The 22,630-nt window shown below is 39.0% G+C and overlaps 1 protein-coding gene across 2 annotated transcripts in view; it reads left to right on the top strand.

Annotated features, from left to right (window-relative positions):
• Nucleotides 1–22,630, top strand: part of Tbc1d32 (TBC1 domain family member 32) — a 215,240-nt gene that overhangs the window by 129,287 nt on the left and 63,323 nt on the right. For both annotated transcript variants that reach the window (XM_036168805.1, XM_036168806.1), the window contains exons 23-25: nucleotides 12,657–12,779; nucleotides 13,993–14,101; nucleotides 14,820–14,913. In XM_036168805.1, coding sequence (XP_036024698.1) covers nucleotides 12,657–12,779; nucleotides 13,993–14,101; nucleotides 14,820–14,913 — 326 coding nt within the window. The remainder of the gene's footprint in view (nucleotides 1–12,656; nucleotides 12,780–13,992; nucleotides 14,102–14,819; nucleotides 14,914–22,630) is intronic.

The raw sequence follows: 22,630 nt of genomic DNA, 5'->3' as shown, positions 1-22,630 counted from the left end.
AAATAATGCTATGCTTAATAGATCTTGACAGACTCTCCAGGAAACTAAGTAGTGATACATACTTTCAGTAAATGAGAAAGATTTGAAATCAACCCTGCAGAAATCAGTGCTTTTCTTATGGACTAGAAGTAAAAGTATTAGGAAGAAATCACAAAGGAAAAAAAAAAAATACTAGCTCTAAGCCTAACCTAGGAAGCCAGAGACCCCTGTAATGAAAGTTTTCAAACACTGAGCAGGGCAACTGAGAGAAGAACTTTGCCTTACATAAATTCTCAGTAAAGGGCTGTTTACTTCTGCAAAGGAGATAAAATAATCCCTTTGGTAACAGGTCCCTTTTCCTCAGCTCCTCTTGAGCCTGCCCAAATGGGATGATGGACAGAATGACCCCATGAGAGCTTGCTGTTATTTTTGTCGAAACAGGACAAAATAATGGGTATTTTTTTTTTAAACAAAAGCAATTGGATTTACGCCAAAATTCTAGGAGTTTGTGTGCAGTTCTTGCAGCGCACTTTGCAAGATGCTCTTGCAGTCCTCGATCTGCCACTAAAATGTGCACTAGTGGTGAGTTTGCTGGGTTTTAAAAAGCCCAAATGATGGACTTGCTCAGGATGTGGAGACTGAGATTCAGGTTTGGTTTCTGCCCTGGGTCACACAGAACTGACAGAGTTGATAAGTAGTTCAGAGTAATATACAAACAGTATCAGTCGCTCCCAAAGCTCAGAGGTGTAAACTCCAGAAGGTGTAGCAACTTATGAAGCATTTTAGGGTTACCATTTAAACACTTCTTACCAATGGTATTTGGAAGTTTTACTGAGATGGTTAGCATCTCTCAATTTTTAAGAATCTCTTACCCTCTCGTTGTTAAAACACGTAGAGGGAGGTACTTCCTCCTCATTCAGTTACTCTTGTGTTAACATTAGAATCGTCCTTCCTGATGGTGTCTTACATGGCACCACATCTGAGACTGTCTTGCACTAAGTTGGGAAAATATGGCAGCTGCATTGCTGTCCACACTAGAGGGAAGGAAGCACATGCTTTCTGTGTGCATATTGACCAAGTCAGCGGGACAGTTTTATAGGCTATGCTGATGCATTCTTGTAAAGAGAGTTTATATGATAATATATTTCACTGCACATAATGAGCAGATGCATTATATATTATAACTGGGTATAGGGAAACTTAACACTGGATAGATTAGACAGAAATTCCAATTCCCCGGTTGTGTATGAGAAGTTTGTTTACTGCTGCACGTATCTGTTTTCAGTATTTCACAGGGTATTGATAGCAACAATAAAGATGTGCATAGCTTTTGCTATTACAAGAAGTCTTAGGAAAACCTCTTGGCTGTTCATTGATACCTTGCATTTCTCCCTTTCTAGTATGTACAAATATGGCTCTTAAATTGGGATTGTTTTATTTTGGAATATACTTTAGGGATTTCTGTATTTCTTTATAAAAGGGCTACCTTTGGCAGCTAGGGAGAAAAAATATAATGATGTTGAGGACTGTGTACAAAGTAATCCTGCAAAGGTGCTTCAGATGTCTAATGGAGATGAAGATGCAGCCTTTGGTACCCAAGGTGAGGTGAGCAGGCCATTTGGGATGTTGTCAGTAAGTGTGATTCAACTGAAGTTAGCTATTTTACCGAGCATGTCCACAGCTGTTCAGATGCTCTCCTAGTCACAAAAGGTTTCAAGTCCTCCATGTTTAGTCTCATGCCATGCTTGAAAAAGACTTATATAGGCTGACTAGCTCTTCTGTGTGTATCACCTTCATTCAACAACTCACACTCCCAAGAGTACAGGACTGTTGGGCTTCTTGGGAACCACAATGTCATAATTTAGTGCCTTACTTGTACCCTGTTTTGTGTTGTTTGAGATAGAGAATAAGGTTGTTGCTTAGTCCTTGTCCGTCTGCTGGTATAAAGAGGTTTCTCGAGACAAAAGTGACCCGATAAGACATTGCCTGAGATGGTTTTGTGAGACAACAATCCCTTTCTTTCTAATCATATTAGGACTACTCATATATACAGTCTTCTAAGACTGAAGTTTAGTTTGCTGTTGACAACATTACATAAATGTGCTTTAAAATTTTTTTGTACTTTTTTCATTCTAAGAAGTTCTGAAAATGTTTATGATTTACCAGTGACTTTGGGTTTAAGAAAGGCAATTGATGAATTTCTTTGGAATAGTTTCCTTGTAGTTTTGTCAGGATCTCATTCTTGAAGGAATATTTCTGAATATAACCTTGTTACTTTAAATGTAAAAGAAGTATCCCCCCTCCACATTTGAATTGGGTTGAATAAAAAATCAAACCTAATGGGCTGTTGCTTATGAATCTCATGTAAGATTTGAAATATATTTGCTAGTCATTTGTCTGATTTACTGTACAGAGAGAATAATGAAATAACATGTATACTTTTATTAACTTTGTTAAATTAGATTTAATATCACATTGGCAAAAATAATATTATTTTACTCAAGTGCTATTTCCTTCTATGTTTAGTCTATCTGCTGTTTTATACAAATATGCTGGTATAATTAGTGAGCCATTAAGATTTGTTTATTAGATGAATGCATAATTAAGGAGCAAATGGCATTAGCTGTTATCAAGTCTGGCAAGAATCTGTATGCATCACCATTAAAATGTACTTTCTTATTAGTATTCTGCATCTGTTTATGAGCCACATATGAATTTGCACTTCTTATGGCTATAATGATATAGTCTTCCTCATTATCCACTGTAGCATAACAGTTGTTTTTAATGAAATATTAAAATAATTATTAAATAAAATTTAAACATGCAGTTTAATAAATTGTTATGACCACTTACCCATTGCAATCCTAATCAAGTGAGAATTTGCTAGTACTATTGACTTTGTCTTTTCATGGCTACTTCTCCCCCCAGCCCCCAAGTGGCTCTATTATTTGTATTTTTTATGGTATTTAAACATTTTTTAAATGTTTTATTTTCTAGACATGTATTTCTAAACAACATTTTAATTTGTTGTTCATGGGCTTTATGTTAATGATAGCATAGACTATATATCCTGTCATATCTGGCTTCTTCTATGTAGCATTATGTTATTAAAATTAAAATTACATGTATATATAGTTTAATTTAATTGTCATATACTATTCCATTATATAAGTATGCCATGCTTTGGCTATATATTGTGCCATTAAGTGTATATTTAAGGTTTTTTTCTGTTTGGGTTATTGTTAACAATTCATACAGCATGTAGAACATTAATTACATATGTATCCATGCATATCTCTCTCTCTCTCTCTCTCTCTCTCTCTCTCTCTCTCTGTCTCTCTCTGTGTTTGTGTGTGGTTGTAGCATGAATCTTAAGTGTTCTTATTAATGAAACTCAAACCTGAGGCTAGTTATTGGGGTGAATGCTGGAAGATCAAAGACACAGAACAAGCCACGGCTATCTCACCTCGCCAGTTCCTCAGGTGATCCTGTTTCCTCAGACTGGAAGCTTCTGAGTCCTCCTCCACATGAATCTCAGCTGAACTGTGTTGCTCCAAAGCCTGAATGCTTAACCAACCAAATGCTTAACTAACTACATGCTTTTCTCCTTTAATTCCTGGTCCTCATGCCTTATATACCTTTCTCTTTCTGCCCCCACTCCTTGGGATTAAAGGTTGGGTTTCTGGGATTAAAGGCATGGGTCACCACGTTTAGCTGTTTCTAAAGTGGCCTTGAACTCAGAGATCCACCTGGCTCTGCCTTCCAAGTGCTGGGATTAAAGGTGTGTACCACCACCGCCCAACTTCTATTAGGGCTTACTCTTCCCATTTTCTAGCCACCATTTTTGGCTTTGTTCTAGTGGCTGTCTGTTCTCTGACCCCAGATATGTTTATTTCGGGGAACACACAAAATTTCAGGGAACACAATACCCACCACATGTGGTCACATAATTCTCAGACAAGACAAAGGTCTTTTAAAATTATCTATCTGATTCAATGACATTCTTGTTTATCTTTGTATAAGTATCAAGTGGTTTTAGTTGTTATGTCTATACTAAGTTACCAGTAATGGTAAGGAAAGACCTTTAGTCATTAAAAATATATCCTGCTTGCTTTCTGACCTTCTCTTGCCACATAAAATTTAAAGGCAGCTTGTCATATTGATCTCACTACTGGGATTATAATTATCATTGTGTTCATTCTGTAATCAACATTGAATGAATTGGCATATTTATAATGCCAAATTTTCTAATCTATAAACATACTATATATCTCCATTTAATTAAGTATTGTTTAATTATGCTCATTAAGGTTTTATAGTTTTTCCCCATAGAAGATTTACAGTTTTGAGGGACTTTTTTTCATCTTAGAGTATTTTGTGTAGCATATATATTACACTGTGTGGCTGCATCCCTGAGTGACTGATTGCAGAAGTGATATAAGGTCAGATCCTTAACCTCTTTTGTTCCTGGTTCCCGATGGGTGAAATGTTGATAGTGACTGTATTTGTGGTGTTAACTACTAAGTGAAGTGTGTTACACCTCTTCCAATATTGGAAAGTAGTGAGCACTTGACAAGGAGAATTATCTATTGGGTTATAAAAATTATTTGATTAATTATTATATAAATTATTTGATTAAATTATTTGAATTCACTGTTACTATAGTGAAAGTATTTTTGATTATGATATATTTAACTTGAATTTACATTTTTTGCTAAATTTAGCATGCATGTAGGATCTGTGTCTGCTTAGTATAATACTTATAGTTTTTAGTCTTATACCAATAGTTGTCTTAATATTAATCCTATGCTTTTCATGTTTTAAAGGATATTATATGCTTTGCTATTTTTAGAAAGCTTTCTTTTTTTCGTGGCAATGTTTAATTGCTCATTGTTAGTATAACTAAAGGTACTGGGTTTTCAAAGTATTATCTTACTGGCTTCTCTACATAATTCTCATACATGTACATGTAAGTACATGCCTGTGTGTGTGTGTGTGTGCGCACATAAAATTTCCCCTATAACTTTTAGTTGTTTTCTTATCACCTGAATGGCAGGATCATACTTTTAGTTGCTTATGTATTAACCTTGGAGTTTCTACTGTGGTTCCTTCCCTCTTATCCTTGGGGGAAGGGGGTGTGGGGGACTACATGCCAGGATGTGCAGTGAATACCTCAAATTTTGCATAATACTAAAGCCTGTATATACTATACTTTTTCTATGCTAGAATAAATATTTTAATTATAAATTAAGTATAAGAGATTAATAGCAATTTGTTTGAGTAATTCTAATTATATACTCTAAGATTTATTTTAATATTATCTTTTTCTGAAAATATGCCATTTTTCCTCTCTGACCATTCTTTTTGTAATAATGTAAGATTAGATATCATAACCTGTCTGCTAAGATGAAATGTGGTGAGTGACCACAGTTAAACTACTCTGTAAGTGTTGATCTAACAACCAAACCAATTACTGCAAGAGTATGACCAGGTAGCATGTACAGGGGACAGGTCCTAAGCCATGTAACATTGCATCACATCATACAACTCAGAACATCTAATCAAGTCTCTCTAACATACTCAGCTGGTTAGAGGAGATTACAGGTGCTGTCTGCGCTCAACCGGAGATCATCATGGGATTAGTGAAACCAGTGTATGTCTTCCACAGATATTTTTTCATTAAGTTAAACCTTACAGTATCCTACTTTAAACCACTGTCTAATCAAAATTATAGTAATATAATCTTAACTGATTTTTATATATCTGTCCCTGCCTAATTTCAATTCTCTAATAGCAGCCAGAGTTATCTCTACCTTATAATTGCAGTTTCTTTTATTATTTTAACTTTTTTGCAGATAGCTCAGGTTGTTAATATGTATATTTAGTTATACATGTTATATATTCTACATTTCACACATACACACATTTATGGGGTAATGTGTAGGCAGAAGTTTCTCTCCTGCCTGCCTGTTCCTAAATACCTGGCACCTGCTTCCCAAATAATTGACTTGGAGGCTTAATATTACTTATAAATGCCCAGCCAGTAGTTCAGGCTTATTACTAACTAGCTCTTACACTTAAATTAACCAATAATTCTTATCTATGTTTAGCCCTGTAGCTTGGTACCTTTTCTCAGATGAGCATTCTTTCTCATCTTGTTCCTTTGGTGTCTGGTGGCTGCTCCTGGACTCCACCCTTTCCTCTTTCCAGAATTCTGCTAGTCTGGTTGATCCGCCTATACTTCCTATAATAAAATGACCAATTAGCATTTATCTATTTATTTATTTAACTACATTCATGATATTCATTAATTATACTCATGATTTAATTGCATTTTTGATATTCATTGATTACATTCACAGTATTCATTCAATAACTATATTTATGATATTCATTAATTACAATAATTGCATTGATTTATTACATTCATGATATTATGTCCTGGTACTACTGTCCATTTGTGGGGCTTTTCCATCACACAAAACAGAGATTCTGTACTTAGGAAATCATTGTTCTGTATTCCTATTATTTCTTAATAATAAATTAAGGTCAGAAAGCAAGCAGGATATATTTTTAATGAATAAAGGTCTTTCCTTACCATTACTGGTAACTTAGTATAGAGGCATAACAACTAAAATAACTTGATACTTATACAAAGATAAACAAGAATGTTGTTGAGTCAAATAGAAAAATTTAAAAGACCTTTGTCTTGTCTGAGAATTATGTGATGAGAGAGAGAGAGAGAGAGAGAGAGAGAGAGAGAGAGAGAGAGAGAGGAGAGAGAGAGGAGAGAGAGAGAGGCATGTGTATATATGTAATTAAAGTTCTACATACTGTATGAATTGTTAACAACAGCCCAAACAGGAAAAACCTTAAAAAACTTAATGGCACAATATATAGCCAAAACATGGCATACTTATATAATGGAATAGTACATGCAATTAAATTAAACTATATATACATGTAATATTAATTCCGCTATTATTTGGCTTAAAGGGGCTTATTGGGAAATGTTATCATTTTTACTATTTTCTACAGAGAAAATATTTTTCAGTCTCAAATAACCCAGGACTTTTCAATTATAGCCTGTTTTTATGCTCAAGCTATCTGTGTATTATTTCTCCTGCAGTTGTACATAAAATGTTTTTATATTCAAAAAAGGACAAATACTATAGAATTGTATTACATGAAATATATAGAATATACAAATTCATAGAGACAGAAAGATTACATGTTATCTCAAGATGGAGAAGAAAGAAATATAGAACATTTTATTAAATCAATTCACATGACAAATTTTACAGTGTGCAAAAGCATTATCCCACAGCAGCAAGGTGTGCATTTTAATACATTATATGTTATGCCCAGATTTCAGGGACCCCCAAAAGACCACCAAGAAGACCAAATACATATGTAAAAGCGAATAGCCTTTATATTCAAGCTTTGAACTTGGTGTCTCTGTCCGACGCAGGGGTGAAAGCAGAGAGCCCTGAGCTCAGGGGGTGTAGAGTTTTTATCATAGCAGAGGTTGGGGTGAGGGGATTTCTGAGGGTTCAGGACCCTGATTGTCTGACATTTGTCTAGGGGTATCTGTGAAACAGAAACAGGTGTGTGCTAGACTCTGGGACATCTAGCCATCTTATCTAATCTTATCAATGGTTAGAATGTTTGGGATGTCAGGTACTTCTCCTTAGATGTAGACCCTCCCTGGGTGGGGTCAGCTTATTGCTTTTCCTGGGTCTGGGTGTTACCTGCTGGTAAGCCTGTCACAGAAGCTGTGTCTGGGCCTCTAAGCCTGTCATGACATCTGTGCGGTCAAGCTGTTTTGAGCCCCCTACATTATATAATATATAATGTCAGATCAGGGCAATTGCTGCGTCCCATTTGTACCACGTATCATTTATCTGTATTAGGAATATTTAGAATCCTGTGTACTGGTTATATCTTTATTTTTATTTAATTAATTATTATTTTTTTTTTAGACTTTCACACATGGATTACAGTAGACAAGTCTGGAAGCATCATGATTACTGATGTTATCTGGATCCCTGATAATCCTTTGGCTTTGTCTCATTGCTTTACCTTTCTTATCCCACTCTGTCTGCTTTGGTCCCTTTACGGTTGTTCCATTGGGCAGGAAATGCTCCCCTGCTAGGCTCTTTGTTCAAGCCCTATGCTCTTTTGGTTGCTTCTCCCTCGTAGCTCTGAGACTTGCTCTTCTCTTTTGTGCTTTGCTGACTTGCTACCATCTCAAGGGTCTTTGCAGACCGCTTTAGCTGATTTCCCACAGCGATCTGTTTCTTCTACTCTGTTGTAGCAGCTGCTTTTGTATTTCACTGTTTTAGGTGTATCAGTTCATGGCTCTACTCTCCAAACTTCCTTCAAGACTTTCTGGTTTCTGTAACTCACCAGGCTATCATCAGTGGAACAAACTAATCTTGGAAATGATGATCGATAGGCTAGGAGCATCCAGACTGTGAAAGCATCCCTATAATCAAATAAAAACATTGGCCTCTTTTCTAAATAACATTCAATGCCTACTGTTTATGTTGGGAAGTTAAAACATTATTAATAATCCTTGTTTTTTATTTGCCAGGTCACTATAAACACATGCAGCATCTGATAATGGCAGATTGTTCTTGAAGATAGCACACACTGAGAGTCACACACCACGTCAAAATCAAAACTATGCATATATGCAAATAGGAAGAACATACATATGGTTATTTTTCATGATACTTGGACATGAACTCGTAATCTATAAAATTCATGCTCAGAAATTGAGTAAGCAAGTTACAAAACCAATGCAAAGATCCTCAATTTCTAAGGAGCTTAAAATGTCCTTGGGTTATCATAGCTACCCTGTGCCCTTACTCTATAGGTATTTAGCTGTCAGATAGAATTAATAAAATTAAGTACTATAGGTACATCAGGCATGGCCTCTGCTTTTTCTTTTTAGATGCCAGCCATGGGGTTCTTTGCAGCAGATGGAAGGACAGGAGCAACTTTGGGCTGACTTGACTTTATTTGTATTTAACTTTTTTTCTGTCTTGTGAAGGCATGTTTCTACTTTTCAGTGTTAAATGGGACTGGTAGGGAATATTCATACCCATCTGCCTTTCCCAAGACTTTCCTATCCACCATTAGCTGGACTTGGCAGAATGCTGATAGATCTTTCCAGAACCCGGGGTAGCCTGGCTTAGCAGAGCCTGCCCTGGATCCATTTTTAGGCCATCAGTATTATCTTATCTGTTTCACAGCAAAATATTTTTATTTGTAAATTCTTAGACCTTTGAAAAGAATACAGTGCCTCCCTTTTCTTAAAAACTTGGGGAAGGTGGACTGTTTTTTTCTTCATGTGACCCTGATGGGAATTTCATTAAATGATGACATGGTTTTGTTTTGTTACATATTCATGTGATGAATTACATCAAGACTAACTTTAATAATTCACTTACCATTCTCTCCCCATAATGTACTGTATTTGGTTGAATATGATGTTCGTTTGATTTACTGTGTAAATGTTTTAAACTTTGAACTACTACTGGTGTTTGCATGATTTAAAAAAATCTTACATCATCTGTTGGTCTTCATTCTTCATCGTCTAATGAGCATTTGGTTCAGTTATGAATTTGTTCATAAACAGAGTTGCTCTAATTCCCATGAATCATCTCGTTGTCCACCAGGACCCCTCTCCTTCTATGTGTTAATTTAGAGAGCCATTCATGCTCATTTGCATTATCAACTCAGTGATTTAGTAGCTGAAAGAAGAAAAAGCTTGGCTAGTTTCTGCCTAAATCTTTTCATTTTGTGTGTGTGTGTGTGTGTGTGTGTGTGTGCGCGCGCGCATGTGCACATTGGTGACAAGTTCCTCCTGCTCGGTTGACTTAAGCATCTTTTGTCATCCTTGATTCTTCGTTTTACGCCCTATCTTCGGTCCAGTAGGAATTCCCATGTCTTTGTTAGGGGACAGACCCTTTTCTACCTGCCTCTCAGCCACACCCCTCTGCACTGACAGGCCTCTGCTGTGAAGGTTGGTGCATCTAGATGGGGTAGGAACACAAACCCAGCCTCCCCGAACCCCTGCACGTGTAAGAGAAATGGGCGGTTTTACCCTGTACCCGGCTTCTTGACACCAAGGCTGTGACAGATCAGATCACATGATGGAGAACTTATCACCGTGTTCTGAAAACCTGTAAAAGTCGAAAAGTTTCAGGGATTTCACTGAAGGTTCCCTTTCTTCTTCTGGCCTTGTGTCATGTTGTACATGCAGCTCTCTCTTTATGCTGTCTCTCCTGATGAGGCTCCTCTCAAGGTTTTTGCAGGAATATCATTCTGGTTCTCTGTCTCTAGGCCCTACTGCACTGTAGACATAACTCCACTGGGATGTCTTGTTTGTTTCTTTGGTTGGTTGGTTTTGATTTTTACATAGACTCTGGGGACTCAACTCAGGTTCTCATGAGAAGAGCCTTTCCCCCATTGCACATCTTCTTAACTCCTTTATGTACTAAATTTTTTTTCTAGCTGCCATTAGCTGAACTTGAGCTTTTTTGTCTTTAAAAGTGTCTATTGTGGGCCGGGCGGTGGTGGCAGTGCACGCCTTTAATCCCAGCACTCAGGAGGCAGAGCTAGGCGGATCTCTGTGAGTTCAAGGCCAGCCTGGTCTACAGAATGAGATCCAGGACAGGCACCAAAACCACACAGAGAAACCCTGTCTCAAAAACTCCAAAAAAACCTGCCTATTGTGGACCCTTCTGCTCCTTTCTCCGAGGTTCGGGTTTGGGGCAGCGCAGTCTTTAACTAGCTGTCTACTTTTCCCTCTCCTTCCCCCTGCGGTGAATCTGAACAGTAGCTCAGCTCTCCACTTCTGTAAGTTGAGTAGAACATTTTTTTAAAGCATTGCGGTGGAGTTTGCTTTGGTTTTATAGCCTTTGAGATATTGTAGCCAGGCTGTAGACAATGTCATCAAATGGCTGTTTTTTGATAAAAATCTTAATTTATTTAATGTTTGCTTTGAATAAGTAAAAACATGTAGTGTGCCAAAATCTGAAATTCAGATGATTTCTAAAGACATGAAAAGTTAGTAATAGTTTAGTGAACTTCTATGTACCAGTCATAATACATCAATATTCTGTGTTATTTTGGGAACCCGTCAGTATCTATCTGGCCAAAAGCTCATTAGGTAGGTATCCCTCACAGGACCATAGGAATCTGGTTTATATTCTTTCTTTTTTCCCACTTCCTTCCAGATCTCCCTCACCTCTCTGCACAACCAACTTCATGTTCTATCTCTTCATCTCTTCCTCTAAAAAAAAAAAAAAGCCGAAGATCCAAAAAAGATAAACTAAAAATAACAACCATTAAAACAAAACAAACAAAAACTAAACAAAACCAAAAACCTAAAAAAAAAACTAACACCCCAAAACAAAACAAAAAGCATACAATGAAACATGGAGTCCATTTTGTGTTGGCGAACTGTTCCTGGGCACGAGGCCTGCCTGAAGTGGGGTTGATATACTAGTGACACTTCACTGGAGAAAACTGACTTCCCCTTTGCCAGTGGGTATCAGTTGCAGATAACTTCTTGGTTGGGGTAGGAGTCCATGTCTGCTTCTCACTCTCAGTGTCTGGCTTGAACCTGTGCAGGCCTTGTGCACACTGCCACAGTCTCTATGAGTTCATGTATGCATCATCAGCCCTGTTGTGTCTGGAAGACACTGTTTCCTTGGAGTCATCTGCCACCAATGGCTCTTACAGTATTTCTGCCTCCTATTTCCCCTGGATCCCTGAGCCTTGAAGGGAAGGCTTTGATGGAGACATCCTCTTTAGAACTGAGTGCTCCACAATCTCCCACTCTCTGCACATTGTCCAGTTGTGAGTCTCTCTGTTAGTTCCCATCTGATGCAGGAGGAAGCCTCTCTGATAGGGGCTGAGTGAGGCGCTGATTTCTGAGGTTTCCACTTCATAACCCCAGCTTTTCATTTCCACAAAATCAATTTTGATACTGCCATTTTATTCAGTGAACGTGTCTGAGATTAGTGGTAAAATTACTGTTTCATCATTCCTTCTGTAATTAATCATTGAAAGGAAACTTTATGGTAATTTGTGGTTTGAATGGATTCATGAATATTCCCTGATGAATCTTTAAGTAACAGTTGAGAAGAATGAACTATATTTGTTGTTACTGCAATTTTTTGTTTGTTTTGAGACAGGATCCTCTATATTCCAAACTGGCCTTGATTCTATGGCAATCTTCCTGTCTCAGCTTCCTGAGTGCAGGATTACAGGTGCCCACCATGAGCCTGGCTAAGAAGAATGTTCTCATATTCATGCTGTTATAAAGTTTGAAAAGTCTGGATTAAAAATTAAGAATAACTTCTAAAGCAGAGATCACAACTCTAAATCTTTAAAAATATATCTGAGAGTTCAGTGTGGTAGCTCATGCCTATAATTCCAGCAATTGCAAAGCTGAGGCAGGAGGATTGCTTTAAGTCTGGGGCCAGCTTATGCTGCACAGTGAGTTCCAGGCTGACCTGGGCTGTGAAGTGAGACTGTGTGAAAACCCAGACAAACTTGAAGTAACTGTGTAGACATTCTTATGAGATTGGTGTCTCAAGGCGCAGGTATAACAATGTCCACACTGGACTTCACATGATGCTGCTTTTCTTCTCCTGTAGGTTATTAAGTGTGGTGTGCTGTGATCTGGATGCTCTTCTCTTACTGGAGGCTCAGTATCAAGTATCCAACATGTTACTACATGCTCAGGAAGAAAATACCTTTGAGATCTCCGAGAATCACAGGTTGGGACACAAAACAAAACAAAACGTGGCATTAGAGTGATACTATCAGCAGTTTTCCTTACAAATGATTTGAAACTAATTTTCTGTATAATTTTTATACTGCCTGAATGACTCCATTCAAACGGCAGAGTCAAAAGCCATTTAAGCATGAATGTCACAGGAAGATAATGATACATGGTTTTGGAGAGTGCTACGTTTATCATTTGTTCCTTTTGTCTTAGTATTTTTTCCTTGAGTTTTCAGGAAGTCCTGCCACTTTTCAACTCACATCACTTTGTACAATGACCCTCTGAGGAAAAATGCTGGCTGTCACATCTCTCCTGGAGCCAGTCTGTCCCCAGTTTCCTAATTATGTCAGCTTATAGCCTTGTGTTCTGATTATTTGTCCAGTGAGGTTTTGATCATTTTTATTTTCCTACTAATAAATCACACTTGCCATTACCTCAATTTGGCTGACATTTATAGAATGCACATTCAACAGCTGTTATCACCTTCAAGTCTGTAATTCAGAACATAGTAGTGCTCTTCTTTCCTACCAAGGCCATGGACAGCTATATCATTTGATACTGAGGATTGATAGAGAAGGAAAGCATTAGTAGTATCAGAATCTGTTCATCAGCAACATGTGCATTGCAGACTTGGGGCATTGACTCTAGAACACAGGAGAAACTCGTGTCCCATGTCTCCTTGGTTGTGAGCCTAGTCTTCAATGACTGAGCCATCTTTCCAGCTCAGGAGGAGATCCCGCTCCCCCAACCCCAAGACAGGGTTTCTCTGTAGCCTTGGAGCCTGTCCTGGGACTCACTCTGGAACAGGCTGGCTTTGAACTCACAGAGATCCACCTGCCCCTGCCTCCTGAGCTCTGGGATTAAAGGTGTGTGTCACCACCGCCTGGTAAGGAGGAGCTTTCCTAAAGATGGTTAAGTTACTTCAGAAACAAAACATGTCCTAATCGTGTTTCTGTAAAAACAGGATCATTCATCAAGGAAATACTCGTTCTTAGTAATTTTGATAGCAAAGAAGTGATGATACAAAAAAAATGAGTGTAGCCGTCTGTACTGTAAATATTCTGATAACTAATGTGTTTTGCAGACACCTTTTGTTTCTGTTTTGTTGTCTTTTTTATTTTCTCTTTGCAATCTAGTGACATGATTTAAAAATCAAACCATATTCAGTTAAGGAGACAGCAGAATTGATGTATATTCTCTTTCAGGGAGTTTATAATTGATGGCTTATCAGTAGAGAGAAATCATGTTCTTGTAAGGATGAATCTCATTGGTGGGCCCTTGGAGCGGATTTTGCCTCCAAGGATGCTTGAGAAGGTGAGTGCCATATTTTGACATGTTTTAAAATGAAGTATCCATCTGCAGTGGCACTAAACAACATTTTCCAAGTTTCTGTATGCCAGGGTTCAATTTGCTTGACAAACTTGCAAAACAGGTAAACATATTTAAAATAAAATAGTAGTGTTGTTTCAAAGAGCTCACGAGTTTCTGGTGAGTGTCCAAGAGCAGTAGGTTGTTTTATTACATACTTGTCATTCTTCTGAGTGTCTTTGAGTATGTGAATCCTGAAGTCTTTCTCTTTCATGTCCCTTAACTATTATATTTATTTATGTTTTGCAGTATGGAGTGTGTGTGGTCTTCATGGAGGGTGGTTGTTAAGAAGTTCCTTTCTGTAACTGCCACCCTGGAAAAGATGAGCTAGAAATGACTGACAGAAGAAAAATAGTTTTGGGGTGGAGAGGGATAAAAGGCCTTTTAAAGATTGTATTTTCACTTTCATGAAAAAAAAAAAAAACCCTATCATTAGTTCAAGTCACAATAATAAGTTGTCATAGTCCAACTTGTAAAATTTCCATGACATTTTGCTTTATTGCCTTTTAGGAATAGTGGATTATAATAGCAAATAACTTGATAACTGGACAGAAAGTTTGGGAATAAGAAAGTCAATTGAAATGGATGATACTTGAGAAAGAATGAAAGTTCAGTATCTTAACCCACCTCCTACAGTTAGTTACCCGTGCTCTTGTGTTCTTAGGGGGATGACCCGTATCCTTGGCCAATGTTCTCGTCATATCCATTGCCACACTGCTATCTGCCCGAAGTCCCACGAAGTGCTGATGTGAAACAAGGTAAATCTTTTCTACCAACCGATATGCCAGTGCTCTTTGTATAGTTCGAGAAAGAGACTGTAAGGAAGGTAAGTGTTGGTCTCCGTTCGGCATGGGTGCAGGAATACACCGCTGCCCATTCCCTCTCAGTTTTCCATCTCACTCCCATTGCTTGTTGATTGGTGTTTGTATGATGGCAAACAAGTACTGCTTGCAGCAAAGGTAAAGCAAGTCTGTTCAGTGAAAATAGATACTTGGTTTAAAGCCTGAATTAGTAGGGACTGCACTGATGGCTCAGAAATTAACAGCATCTGTTGCTTTTGCAGAGGACCCGGGTTCAGTTTCCAGCAGTCACACGGTGGTTCACAACCACCTGTAACTCCAGTTCTGTGGTCTCTGGTTCCCACTGCTGGCTTCAGGACGTTGAACACACACATGGTACATGAAGACAAAACACTCATACACATAAAATAAACACATCTTTATTTATTTATTTTTTTTAAAGAAAATTGAATCAGTAGCTCCTGGTTAGTTAAATTCTGCCTATGAGGATGTTTTCTTTATTCACTAGAGTATTTTTTAAATGACTGCTGTGTTTACATAAGCTCTGAGTTGAATTGTACTGGGAAGTATATTTTATCCCCCTTTGGAGGAATCATGAATAGATGGTTGTTTAGCTATTCAGCGTAACATGAGTGAAACAGACAAATTAGCTTGCTGGGATAGTGTATAATCAAACTACCTTGCCAAACAAAATCTTGTGTAAAAAAGAGGAATGTAGCTCTAGTATTCATCTTTTGAGTAATAGAACAACATTTTTAGAAGAGGAGCCATCAGGAAAACTGAAAGAATCACATTATAACTCAGGGAACTGTGAGTGTGACCTGTGTGTGGATTTGAAGGTGGAAGCATCAGTGAGATGAGAAGGTGAGGTTCATACGAAGGAGCCAAGTTCGATACAGGATCCCATCACATACTGCCAGGGATTATGCTAAGAGTTCCCAGGCCAAGGAATTCCTACATGGATAATGAGAGAGTCCACAATCAAACTTTTCATAAAGTTTAGAAGTCAATTTTTACATCAACATCCTGTCCTTTATAATACCATCAAACTTACACTGGAAAGAAATCATGTGGAAGAGATTGATTTCACATTCACTTAATGCACTTTAAAATTTGAGCTTTGGGTTTCACTCTTGCATGACAAAATCTATTACTTTTTCAGAGACTTGGGAGTGGCATTAGGCGTTTTTCAGGAAGAGGCTCATTCGATGATGCCCTTTGGGTGCTTTCATACTCGCCCCGTCCTTCACTGAACCCGGGGCATTTTCAAGCGTTTGTTCCATCTGTCTGTTCTTCTCTGAGTCTTTCTGGAAGACTGTTTACACTGGGTCTTTCATCTTCTGGGCTTCAACATCCGTTACCCAGCATGCTTGTTTCCCTATATATGTTTCATGAGTACTGAGTACAAGGATCTTCCCTGGGAATTATAAATAACACATCAATTATAAATAATGTATCAATATCTGTTTTTTTTCCCCAGTACCTCAACCCTTTTCTTGGTCAGTTTTCCTTGACATAATACAACTCTGTTTCCTTTGCTAAGTTTCATTGGGGGAAAAACTTTTATTTATTATGTTTCTGCATAACAGATTCATAGTCAGTTTTATTAGCTGACTTCTACCTTTATTAATTTATTTCCTCAAAAAATATTTTGGGAATTTGAACAAGGGAAATAAAAATTAAAAAATGAGGTATAAATGGCTATTTCCCAAGAATAAAAATATCCATCAATGCCTGGAAATTGGTCCTTATGGAAGTATATTTTTACTGTGTTCAGAAGTGATGTATAGCCAGGTGGTGGTGGCACACGCCTTTCATCCCAGCACTCAGAGGCAGAGCCAGGCAGATCTCTGTGAGTTCGATGCCAGCCTGGGCTACCAAGTAAGTTCCAGGAAAAAAGCACAAAGCTACACAGAGAAACCCTGTCTCAAAAAACAAACAAACAAACAAACAGAAGTGATGTATAAAAGCACAGTGATGGATTCCTGTTCTCTCCAGAAGGTGCCGGGCAGTGGGAGGGTGTTTCCAGGTCGGTTTACTTTCCCTTTCCCTTAGATGAGTGTTCTCAAAACTCTTCTCTCCTTAACCCTTCCCATTCGCCATCCTTCCTTAGGTAATCACCGCACTTCTCACTGTACTGGAAGTAGAAATGATAGAGCGCAGCCGTGTGGTACTAATACATATCAGCTCCTTTGACTGCCCGTACGCCTGCCTGTTCAGGCCTCCAGTCGGGACTGGGAATGAATTGCCAAAGCTGATTTGCAAAAGCCAATTTCCACCGCCTCCCTGCTTCCCTCCAGGGACAGTGCACCTTACAGTTCTTCATTTCCTCTCCTTTTTAGATCTACATCCTGTGAAGCTACAATGCATCTGTAATTTCCTGAGCCAATTCTTATGATAAATTGTGTGTGTGTGTGTGTATGTGTGTGTGTGTGTGTGTGCGCGCGCGCGCGCGCGCGCGCACATATGTGTTGAGGAAAATAACTCAGGCAAGGAAAGATAAATACACACACATATATACATAAGTGTGAATATATTCTGTTTTTCTGGAGGATCCTATGATAGCCTGCAACATCCGTAGCTCAGTTGGACGGAATTCCCCCCTTCAGCCTTCATTAATTACCCTGTAATTGCCACAGTTTTTATAAATGTGTGCTAACTGTACAGTGCCATCACTTTCATTAGGACATAGTCATAGTATTTATTATGTGCTGTGGTCGTTTTTGTTTTTGTTTTTTTCATTTTCACCCCTCCCCTGGCCTTCTCTTGTCTCCCTCTCCCATTCCGGTCTCTGTCCTCTTCCACGCAGCTTTCTCTTTATGTTCTTGTCTTTAAAAAATAAAAAAAGAGCTAGATTCTACATATAATATAAAATGAGATACTTGTTTTCTTTGTCTGGTGTATTTCACTTACCTTGATGGTGTCCTGTTCTAGGTAAATGGCATGATTTTGTTTCCCTCTGTGGTTCAGTAAAACTCCGTTGTGGATATATACCACTGTATCCTCCTTTGGTGGCTATCTTTGTTGGTTCTGTATCTTGTATTTTATGATTATCACTGTGAGAAAAAAGGATGTATAATATCTCTGTAATATGCTGACGTAGAGTCCTGTAGGTATGTACTCAGGGGTGGTGTAGCCTGATCATATAGTAGTTTTGTTTTTAGGTTTTAGAGGAGCCACCATACTGATTTCTATATTGTCAGTAGCAGTTTACATTTCCATCGAAAGTGTTTAAGGGTTTCCTCCCACCTCCTCCCAGGTCTAGGTATTAGGAGCTGACTAGCAGGAATGGGGATTGGCTAGAAGGCAGTGTACTGAGAGGGTTTATAGTATGGAGGACAGGTTGGTCTGCCAGGAGAATCTGTCGAGTCCACGGAGAGTGGAGAAAGGGAGGCAAGACAGGTAGCAGAATTGTTAGAAGTTCTTATTAATAAAATAAACTCGAAGCCGAGTATTGGGGTGAATGCTGGAAGATCAGAGACACAGAACAAGCCACAGCTTCCTCACCTTGCCAGTTCCTCAGCTGGTCTTGTTTCCTCAGACTGCAAGCTTCTGAGTCCTCATCCAGATGGGTCTCAGCTGAACTGTACTGCTCAAAGCCTGAATGCTTAATCAGCCAAATGCTGCTGGTTTCTGGTCTTCACACCTTATATATCTTTCTGCTTTCTGCCATCACTCCCAGGGATTAAAGGCGTGAGTCACCATGCTTGGCTGTATCCTTGAACTCACAGAGATCCAGGTAAATCTCTGCCTCTGGAATGCTAGGATTAAAGGTGTGTGCTACCACTGCCTATCCTCTATGTTTAATATTGTGGCTGGCCTGTTCTCTGACCCCAGATAAGTTTATTAGCGTGCACAATATTTCAGGGAACACAATACCACCACAAAGACAGGACACTGCAGTCAGTCTGCTACAGGGCTGGGGTGACAGGGGGTGCTGGAATTGGGGATAGGAGGGAGAGGGAAGAGTGCCATCCTGATTCCCTGGTCTGCATGGCTGGTGTGTTTCCAGGGAGAGACGGCCTTGAGTTTTGGCAGGTAAGACAATTTTGCAGGAGAACGGAAAGGTTTGTAGGACACAGGGAAGGCTGTAGAAGATCTGTTTCATCCCTTTGGATGGGGGCAGAGGTAGGCAGGTATGCAACAGGTAGTCTGTTGCAGAGCCGGGGATTAGAAATGGAGGATGTGAGGGAGAGGGAAAATTGCTTACCTCATCCCTGGCTGTAGTGGCCATGCTTTCCAGGGACACACCTCTGTTACTGATTTTCTTTCTTTTTTTCTTGATTTTTTTTTTTTTTCAAGATAGGGTTTCCTCTGTGTAATTTTGGTGCCTGTCCTGGATCTCGCTTTGTAGACCAGGCTGGCCTTGAACTCATAAAGATCTGCCTGCCTCTGCTTCCCAAGTGCTGGGATTAAAGGCGTGTGCCACCACTGCCCGGCTGATTTTCAGGTCATAAACGGATCTCTTGAGCTTCTTTACTATAACTGAAATTTTGTATCTCTTGACCAACATCTCCTCCAAACCTTGTCCTCCAGCCGCCACCCCCCCCCCCAACCATTATTCACCAGTTTGCTTCAAAGAGTTGAAAATGTTGAAACTTTACAAATAAATGAGGTCAGGCAGTACCCATCTTTCCTTGCCAGGCTTCCTTTACTAAGCATAAAGCATGAATTCGACATGAGGTTGACCCATGTTGTTACAGCGGCAGAGCGTGGGTCTTTTTAAAGCCTAAACTCCCTCCTGCAACTTTCCCATAAGCCAAAAGGGATACTGGTTAATCAATTAGTTAACTATTTATTGAAACTTGTGTGTGTATGTGTTTGTGTGTGGTCTTCCTATTCTTGTGTTTGTTCCTGTATATGTTTGCATGGGAGGAGTGAGGAGGTGCGGTCTCAGTGGCCGGGAACTTGCCAAGTAGGTTACAGTGACTGGCCTAAAAGCTCCAGGCATCCTACTGTCTCTGCCTCCTGGATGCTGGAATTACAAGCATGCCACCACGCCTAGCTTTTTTTCTGTGGATTCTACAGCTTGAACTCAGGTCTTTGCACTCTACTGACCGAGCTATTTTCCAAACTCCATTCTTAAATTTGCAACCCTATTTCCATCCTCCATTTTGTTGCAAAATTCCTCAAGTGATTATCTATGTCTACACCTTATGCTATTTTCTGCTGGACCCAGCTTTGCACTAACCATTAAGCTTTCTCCCTAGCACTCCATCTCAGTAGATGCGTCAGCCTCATCTTAACCCTCATTTTATTGAGGCCTAGCAACAGCAGCATTTAGCACAGGTAGCCCTGTCCTCCTCACTCTCCTCTCTCCAGTACCCACCCCCTCCCTCTTCTTTGGAAACATTTTCCACTAGGCTTGTCTTCTGGAAAATTCACCTGTTCAGTTTTCCTCCTGAACTTATGGTAAATATGCCTTTGTATCTTTTAGAAAAAAAAATTATCTTTCTTATCTCCTCAGCTCTTAAACTTTGGAGTGCACTGGGGCTCAGTCCTTAGTGGCCTTCACTTTTACTGTTGCGAGGGTCTTAGCTTGTCTTGTCACCCAGGCCAGTGGCTGTCAGGCTACTATCTCAGCTCTTATCTCTGCTTCAAGTTCTGGGCTCTCGGGTCTTTTATCACGACATCTCTCTAGGAAGGATGGTAAGCGCATCAGACTTAACATGACCGCGATCAATTTCTGACACTCTCTTCAAATCTGTTCCTTTGATATTCTTCCCCATTTCGGAAATGGCACCTTTAGTGCTCCATTTCTTCAGGCAATAAGCCTAAAGGCTATTTTGGAGTTTTCCCTTCCTTTAAGCCCGACAAGTAATCTGACAGCAAGTCCTCTTGACTCTACAGATCTAAAATAAGACCTCTCTTACCTTGTCCAGCCTGGCTGTATTCAGTCTGTTCTCACAGCAGCTAGAATGATGCTTCCAAAACACTCATTGGATCAGGTTACTCTTGGAAGCAAAATCTTTCTCTTATACCTTAGCAGGCTTGTGTCTTTGTCAGAACCCTCCTTGCACATGCTTTGTTGTAAGAAGTATGGTACAATTCTAGCATTATTTTAGCCCCTTTTCCCCCACATGAATGGAACTTGTTTGCATTGTGTTTGCATTTGTGAATAACCTCACATGTTTGAACCGGAAATTCGCCTAATTTGGTAGTGGTACTTGGCGTATCCTCCTAGGAAGACTGGTCCTTAATTTGCTGTGGTTCTCATTAGGAAGGAAATGATTGATGCATCAGTGTTCATGCGAAGATACTTCAGGAACAGATTTTTGCAAAGACACATTAAGTTCATAATTTCTGTATATCATTCTGATATTCCTAATATCTATGCCATGATTGTAGATGAGGGAGAGAAAAACAGAAAATACTAGAGGAACTGAAAATCATGTCCAGTTTTTCCTCAGACATTGAGTATGGTGAACTTAATGAGAAAACTGGAACCGAGTTCATGTTCTAAGTGGGATAAATCAGAACTATTGTGGTTGAAACAATTAACTGAACATTAATTGTACAACCGTGTGCTCAGGCCAATGACACTTTAAGACATGAAAGTTATTTTAATAGCAGGAGTCATTTATTTTGCATTTTGCTTTTTGATTCAAATTGATGAGTCATTACTCATCAGTTCTGACAGGTGTTAGGTTAGTCGTCATTTGCACACAAAATTTTAGGATGTTATTTCATTGTTGAAAAAAAACTTCATTTCAGTTATGTGCACATGATAAACCGGTAGTCATTTATCTCCCAGCTTCTAACTTTACCCTACTTGCTACTGTTAGCATCTCTCGTAGGTTAAATTGTCTCCCTTGGCTTCGAGGCATCAGTATAAGCTGTGAGATAATTCATCTCCATAAATATGAATCTGGAGACATTACCTAGTTCAGCTCGTTCTATTTATAGACATTTCAATGCAACACTATTAAAACTTACATGGCCCTTTAAAAGCTATTCATGAATAACTTCCATGTGTATATGTACACATATACTCATTTTTAGCACAGAGCATCAAATGCAAGCATTACATTGCATATGGTAGCAGTAATTAATACTTGGAAAATCCCAGAACTATTCTAATGTGATTTATTTTGCTCACTCCGCAGAAGACAAACTGGGGATTGTGTGATAGCCGCAGAGCAGGTGCAGATTAGCATGTGAGGGCCTGCCCCTTGGAACTGCTGGAGGCTAGCCCGTAGCTGGAACTGCTGGAGGCTAGCCCATAGCTGGAACTGCTGGAGGCTAGCTCATAGTGCCCTTCCTGCTTGCAACAGGATGCCTATAAGATGGTATTCTGACTTGCTTGTCTTTATTCTCTAAGCTAGATTCCCTCAGGAGTTGTTATGACCTGTTCATCACTCTGCTTTGCTTTATACTCTTTTCATGTACTTAAGATGAAGACTTCTTTTTTGTAAGAGGTGAGGGAAATGTAGACTTCCTATGCTGAAACTAAAAAAATAGTGTGAGGAATTGAGTAGCATATTCCAGATATTGAAGGCAATAGAGAAAGATATCTCAGAAAAATAAGAAATTTTCTGTTTTTCTATGTCTAGCATATTTTATTATTTTTAAAAATTACTTTTATCCCAGCTGAAGAGAGGGATTAATGGGCAAAGAACTTGCTGAGCAAGTATGAGGATCTAAGTTCGGATCCTTAGCCACCACATAGAAACTG

Source organism: Onychomys torridus, chromosome 19 (assembly GCF_903995425.1).
Source record: "Onychomys torridus chromosome 19, mOncTor1.1, whole genome shotgun sequence".
Classification (NCBI taxonomy): domain Eukaryota; kingdom Metazoa; phylum Chordata; class Mammalia; order Rodentia; family Cricetidae; genus Onychomys; species Onychomys torridus.
The sequence above is the reverse complement of the archived record's forward strand: the minus strand, read 5'-3'. Positions and strand labels throughout refer to the sequence as shown.